The sequence below is a fragment of the Ruditapes philippinarum genome, unplaced genomic scaffold, assembly GCF_026571515.1.
Source record: "Ruditapes philippinarum isolate M1 unplaced genomic scaffold, ASM2657151v2 ctg5409_1_1_1_1, whole genome shotgun sequence".
Taxonomy (NCBI): Eukaryota; Metazoa; Mollusca; class Bivalvia; order Venerida; family Veneridae; genus Ruditapes; species Ruditapes philippinarum.
Window position 1 is genome coordinate 48,603 of NW_026853260.1, and position 7,997 is coordinate 56,599.

The following is a 7,997-nucleotide window of genomic DNA, read 5'->3' on the forward strand; positions in this document are numbered from 1 at the left end:
TTTGCAAATATTATCCTCGGGGCATTTTTGCCAATGTATGCATTTAGTTTCTGTATTCGACTTTTCTACTTGTAATAAGAAGGATAATGTGATGGGCTGCAAGAAAAAAATAGATTAGAACTGAGCAGCCGACAATTCTGACACTGATAAAACTGTACATATTTGCAAGCCTAATTTTAGCCTACTGAATTTGGAAAATGCACTTTTCAAGCTTTCTTTTTTTTAGAACTGTCTATCAATCTGGGAATGTGAAATTGCTATCCCCGTGGGTGCAAACCATGGCTGATCTGAGCAAACCGTTGTTTCCTTCAGCAATAAACTTTACATGTATTGCTTAGTACTGGTTGGTTCCAGGTACGGATTCGAGAGTGTTCCAGTATGTTTGTATCTTTCAATACAATCGTACTAAAATAAATTCTGTATAAACTGAACTCTCTAATACAATAAGACTTGAATAAAGAAAGCATTTTTTACTTAATTTATGTATGTATTTTCATACCAGGACAATGTACATCAAACAAAACCGAGACAATTGAACTGCATATAACCACAGACAATCTGGCCCATGGTTGGCACCCCTACTTTCCTGATTCGTGTTTTTAAGTTTACTTTAGACACTATTATTCTTATGTCTAATAGAAGTAGTTTTTCACTGAGTTCTATTATATGTTTAGATCAATATACTAGTATACTAATATATTAAATGATTTCGTGTCCAAAAATGACTGTCACTGTATTCTTCTACGTTTGCATATTTGCCAACCATAGACACAAAGATGTATGTATTTACAAACACCGGTATATAAAAATCATATCTTGCATCATCTGTACAAAACATTATCAACTGTAAATATAAAACACAGGCGACTAGATATTGAATCAGTTGTACAAATATGACCAGATATTGCATCATATACACAAATATGACCAGATGTTGCATCAATATGACCAGATATTGCATCATATACACAAATATGACCAGATATTGCACTAATTGAACAAGTATGACCAGATAATGCATTACTTGTATGAATATGACCAAATCAGGGCTTTCATTAAGTTTCAAAATTTGGAAGTCAGAGACTACAAAATCTCTGATATTGGAAGTCTATATAGGTAAAGGAAAAGTATTAGATTTTGGAAGTCACAATCCAAAATTAAGGAGTAAATCGAGTCTGCAATTCTCTTGTAATTTTGTTGTGATTAATGCTTCCGAGGGATCACTTTGTTTCAAGATTTCCATTAATGAAAGCCTTGCCAAATAATGCATCAATTGTACAAATATGACCAGATGTTGCATCATTTATACAAATATGGCCAGATATTGCAATAACTGTACAAATATGACCAGATATTGCATCATTTATACAAATATGACCAGATATTGCATCATTTATACAAATATGACCAGATATTGCATCATTTGTACAAATATGACCAGATATTGCATCATTTGTACAAATATGACCAGATATTGCATCATTTATACAAATATGACCAGATATTGCATCATTTGTACAAATATGACCAGATATTGCATCATTTGTACAAATATGACAAGTTCTTGCAGCAGTGGTACAAATGACTAGATATATTGCATATATAATACAAATACAGCCAGATATTGCACCATTGTACAAATATGACCAGATTTTGTACCTTTATACTTATATGGCCAAATAGTGCACCAATGATACACATATGACCAGATATTCGACTTATTACCAGAATATGACCAGAAATTGCAAGTTTATAGTTCAGGTGGCAGTTTTTAAAACGGTAACCTCATTGAGGCAACATTTGACAATATATATTGTATTTCCATATTCAACGAATATCGTTCATGTTAAAGCACTTTATCACTTTTATCACTCTTCAAATTCTACGAAATCTTAATTGGCATCAATAAAACAAATTCATCCCCGAATTCGACATATGAAGTGTGCAATGGGAAAGGAACGACATTCTAATATTAAGTAACTTAATCACAGACAATTGATAATTTAGGAGACAGATTATTTAACACTATACAAATAACAGATAAGTTATCAGCCCATTGCCTCTATTTATCACAATATTTGACACATATATGTAGTTTTTCGTCTTTTTGGTCTGGTGACAGGTTGTGGGCTAATAACTGCTAATATCGCATTATCAAACACAGCTTTTAGCCCCTTTTGAGTCAAAGCAGAACATTCCACATAACAGTTTGCACCTATTCTGTTAGCCAGTCGTAATCCCATTTCGTAGGTCACCGGTTTCTGCCGGTTTTTCTGCAGTCTTTGGATTTCATAAAAGTTGTCCCGTAGATCAACTTGCATGCCGACAAGTATGAACGGGGTTGTCTCCCTGTAATGGCGGACTTCTGGTGCCCATTTCTCTTCGACATTTTCGAATGAAGTAGGACCCATGACCGAGAAGCAGACTATAAAAACGTCAGTATCCGGATATGCCAGAACTCGTAAGCGGTCATAGTCTTCCTGAAATATAAAAAATGAAATCACAAAATACAAGTGGGATGTGATCTGATGGTTAGCTACGAGTCTGCCTTTAAACATAGTATGAAAATATCATAAATTATGGGACAACCACAGAATTCGAGTCCTCTTAAACTAATGCTCCCTGTCTCTTTTTCATCAGCACTTGGAAGCCTTGTAAGCGTCTACGTAAGCGATTTATTTATTATTATATAGATTAAAAGTGATGTATTCTATAAACTAATCAAGATGTTTATTCATATAAAAGGACTTGTTTATTATAGTGTCACCCCTACTGAAAGGGCCAGCCATTTCTGACTTACACCTTTTACTTGCATACCATGTACCTCCCAACTCCTACCGGATAGGCAAATAAAATATAGCTTTTATTTTAAATTTATTTTTATTCAATAACTTCTGTATACTATATTGATTTTTTAATAAGTTGACGGCGTTCATTAAAGCTGCATGCCTCCAGATGAGACAAAATATTTCAAGAAAATCAATATTGAGAAAAATATACTAACATTTTAAGAACATTCATGACCCAAGTTAAATTGTACATTTTATGTGCGGTTTAAGACTGATTTTTCAGTGTTTTATCACCATATTTCTACTGCGTTACTAACGCAGTAAGGGTTGTTTTTGCTTATGATGACCACTTTTTTGGTATTTTTCTTGGATTGTAAGTGCCGATTGCAATATGTAAATTACTTTCTTTGTTTACCTCACAATATTTTACTTTTAAATATATTTCCAAAATTTTCATGAGAATCTGGAGGCGTGCTGCTTTGAAATATCTCGTTCTTTTATATACATGTATACATGTAATTATGACACACATAGTAGATTCTAAAATTCTCAACTTACATGATAAAAAACAATTTTGTATATAGAAACATACCTGGCCAGCAGTATCAAAGAGGCCCAGTATCATCGGTTTGTTACACACGGATAAACTCACTGAAATGTGCAAAACAGTTGATAATTAATAATCATCTAGAAGCAAATATTACAACGGAAAATATCCGAAACGATGCCAGTTTCAAAGTGATGTTCAGCGATTTGTCAATTTCAGATATTTGCTAATAATAATCAATTAATCAGGTATTTATGTACAAAAATGATAAATTGTACTATCATAGATATCCTAAAAAGAAAACGACGACCTTCACTCACATGAAGGTGTGTGTATATATAATATCATATTGTTTTATTATGATATACATTAGTATACATTTTCAATTTAATTTTATATACAATTTGTATTCAGAAAAAAATGCGGAATTTAATTTATACAAGTGTTTTTATTTGTTTGTTTGCTTTTGTTTCTTTATTTGTTTCTGTTGTTTGTTTTATGGGGTATTTTTTGAATTTGGTAAACCGCATCCTTGTTTAATGGATCATTTAGATAATGAATGTTATCCCTGATATCTAATCTATTTTAGTGCATTTCTAAATACCAATGCGAGGCTCAAAGAAATTTATTATAGATGTCTTAAACCTAGTTCATCTACCTTCTACTAGAAAGGTAAAGGTACCAATGGCAACGCTTAGTATTTGACTGATTCTGTGAAAAGGTTGCAAGGTTATGATTTGACAGAATGAAGGGTGTTATTGTTATTAAAGTACTATTACTCATATTAACTATGCAGTAGGTTTTTAGGGCGTTGAGGCAATACAATCGTGAAAAGTCGGGATAGATCGTTACTTTCCGGATTTAAGTTCCAGTAAAATTACTGTGAAAATGTTGTTGTTGTTGTAATTGCTGTTCTGAATCCCCTTTGCTAAATATAGATATTGTAAGAATTATTGTTCTAAATTGTAAATTTATTTTATTTATAATCACAGAATTTTCATAGTTTGATTTGTCCGATAGTATTTACTATTAAAGACATTGTTTGACTCTTTCAATTAAACATAGCTTCACTACTTCCGCCAACGTAACGTCTTATTTTGTTTCCCGTAAAAAGACGTCATTAAATTGTTTTACGGTGACATCATTAACCTTTACTTTGATATGTTGTTTTGCCTTGGGCGGAAGTGCTTGAAACGGCATCATTTAACTGATTTTACCACTATTTTAACGGAAAGCATAATCGAGAATTGTAGATGCTTACAATATTTGCCGTGAATTAAATTATAAACCGGATTATTTGCGGAAATATAAAATAACATTATTATTTGCATAGATTTAAGTCTATAATTGTAAAGGAAACATCGTGTATTTATGATTTGTATTAACATTATTATTTAGACAATTTATTGTATTTTATTTAAATGCGTTGTAATCAGTATTTTGTTTGTTTATTTGATTAATTTCAGAGAATCGCATTGTTGTATCACATTGATATTATTCCATGATTGTGAATAAAGAAAAGTGTTGAAATCTAATCTGCGCATTCTTGGCTATTTCTACAGATATCATTACTTAACCTTTAGACAATCGACTGCTGAGGAGATATTAAAAGGCGTGACAGAATAATTGCAAGCGGAACTCATTTACATATACACAACTTATAGCCTAGAAAAAATATGCAATACGTAAATGTTAATAACTCTGGAATATTCAGTTACTTAACATTTACTGTATTATATTGAATGAGTAAATAGATTGTGCTTTAGGACAAATCGAGACTGGGGTGTTTATACTACTAACTCGAGACTGGGCTGAGTGTGGTGGCAGACGAAAACGTTCGGCGGTGAAGAATTACTATCCATAGAGATGGTACATGTACAATGTACATTGTATGTACATATGTTTCATGTACAATGTACATTGTATGCACTTCCTTTATGATATCTACAATGCTTTGATTATAAGTATATCTCCTACATTACTGTGATTGTATTTGATCGTATAGTGCTAATTACTTATTACACGAATTATTCAACCACATACCATTGGCATAACAATCTTCATTAATTACTACAACTAGTACGATTTATGTTTTTAACTCTCCGTATGCTAACGTAGATAATAACTATAATATAGAGTCAGAAGACACAGTTGCCTGTTGAGTTATATTTTATACATGTGCAGTATATAGAGGATATTCAAGTGTCTTCTATAAATACAGGATTTAATTTCATCGAATGGTATGAAAATATGACAATTTTCATGCCACTCGATGAAAATATGATAATTTTTATACCACAAGATGAAAATAAAATCCTGTATTGATAGAAAAAAACTTCAATTTTCTGTTTATTATATACTTTTCTCTTTTTTTAACCTTATGAATAGGAAGAATTCCCTTTTAATTTTGTGTATTGGCTGAATTTAGAAGAAAGTAGTCCGGCAAGACACCAGTGAAAATACGGTTGTTGTTTTTTTCACTGTAGTGATAAATAAATTTTTAGAGTAAAAATACGGATCATATAAATACGCATTTTATTTCATTATTATTATTCAATATTTCATTTGTAAATTAAAATCCCTTTAAACAAGAATTTGTAACAGAGTTACCAACGTCCCCCGCCTCGGGGAAGTTTTATATGAAGCATAAAATTGTGCTATTTCAAAAGATTTAGTTATGGATTTCAGGACTTTCAGTCCAAAATTATGATCAATGCTAGATCTGCAAATACAACAATAAATTTATTAAAGAAATACTAGTAAAATGAAACACAGAATTTAAAATTCTATCATGTTAACCTTTGACCACTAAGTGTGACCTTGACCTTGGAGGTAGGGGTGCATGTGTTGTGCATGACATATCGTCTTATATATATTACTATTTGTGCCAAGTATTTCAAAATCCCTTGAACTATGTGAAAGTTATAGATCAGACACAAAATATACCCTATAACACACTATGTCTATCCTTGACCTCTAAGTGTGACCTTGAAGGTAGGGACCCATGTTTTGCGCCTGATATATCATCTTATTATTGTGATTATTTGTGCAAAGTATTTTTAAAATCCCAGGTTATGGACTGGACACAAAATATAACCTATAACAGACTATGTAAATCTTTGACCTCTACGTGTGACCTTCACCTTGGAGGTAGGGACACATATGTTATGCATGACATATCATCTTATCATTGTGTCTATTTGTGCCAAGTATTTTCAAAATCCCTTGATCTACGAAGAAGTTATAGACGGGACACAAAATAAACCATATAACAGACTCTTTTAACCTTTGACCTCTAAGTGTGACCTTAACCTTGGAGGTAGGGGTGCAGGTGTTGTACCTGACATATTGTCTTATTATTGTGACTATTTGTGCCAAGTTATTTCAAAATCCTGAAGAAGTACAAATATACCCTAAAACAGACATGTTAATTTTTGACCTCTAAGTGTGACCTTGAACTTGGAGGTAGGGATGCAGGTGTTGCGCATGACACATTGTCTTATTATAGTGACTATTTGTGGCAAGTATTTACAAAATCCTTTCATCTATAAAAAAAGATATGGACCGGACACAAAATATACCCTGTAATAGACTATGTAATATGTTAATCTTTGACCTCCAAGTGTGACCTTGACCTTGGAGGTAGGTGACCGGTTGTTGCACATGACACATCGTCTCATTATTGTGAACAATTGTGGCAAGTATTTACAAAGTCCCTTCAAAGATAAGAAAGTTATGGACCGGACACGACATATACCATCAAATAGACAATGTTGACCTTGAATGAGCAAGTGTGACCTTGACCCTGGAGGTAGGGGTCTGGTTGATGCGCATAACACATCGTCTTATTAAAACAAACATTTGTGCCAAGTTATTTCAGATTCCTTTGATAAATGAAAAAGTTATGGAACGGACACAAAATATACCCTGTAATAGACTATGTTAATCTTTGACCTCCAAGTGTGACCTTGACCTTGGAGGTAGGTGACCGGTTTTGCGCATGACACATCGTCTCATTATTGTGACTATTTGTGGCAAGTATTTACAAAATCCTTTCATCTATAAAAAAGTTATGGACCGGACACAAAATATACCCTGTAATAGACTATGTTAATCTTTGACCTACAAGTGTGACCTTGACCTTGGAGGTAGGTGATCGGTTGTTGCGCATGACACATTGTCTCATTATTGTGAACAATTGTGGCAAGTATTTACAAAATCCTTTCAAAGATAAGAAAGTTATGGACCGGACATGACATATACCATCAAATAGACAATGTTGACCTTGAATGAGCAAGTGCGACCTTGACCCTGGAGGTAGGGGGGTGGTTGTTGCGCATGACACATCGTCTTATTATAACAAACATTTGTGCCAAGTTATTTCAGATTCCTTTGATAAATGAAAAAGTTATGGACCGGGCACAAAATATACCCTTTAATAGACTATGTTAATCTTTAACCTCCAAGTGTGACCTTGACCTTGGAGGTAGGTGACCGGTTGTTGCGCATGACACATCGTCTCATTATTGTGAACAATTGTGGCAAGTATTTACAAAATCCCTTCATAGATAAGAAAGTTATGGACCGGACACGACATATATCATCAAATAGACAATGTTGACCTTGAATGAGCAAGTGTGACCTTGACCTTGGAGTTAGGG

General features: G+C 33.1%; 1 protein-coding gene across 1 annotated transcript; it reads right to left on the reverse strand.

The window, feature by feature from the left end:
* Positions 1 to 455: 455 nt before the first annotated feature.
* On the reverse strand, positions 456 to 3,507 carry LOC132736321 (cdc42 homolog). Its single transcript, XM_060723431.1, has 2 exons — positions 3,382 to 3,507; positions 456 to 2,480 (listed from the first exon to the last, which is right to left on the reverse strand). The coding sequence occupies exons 1-2, from the start codon at positions 3,412 to 3,414 to the stop codon at positions 2,070 to 2,072; spliced, it is 444 nt and encodes a 147-aa protein (XP_060579414.1). The 5' UTR covers positions 3,415 to 3,507; the 3' UTR covers positions 456 to 2,069.
* Positions 3,508 to 7,997: the final 4,490 nt, after the last annotated feature.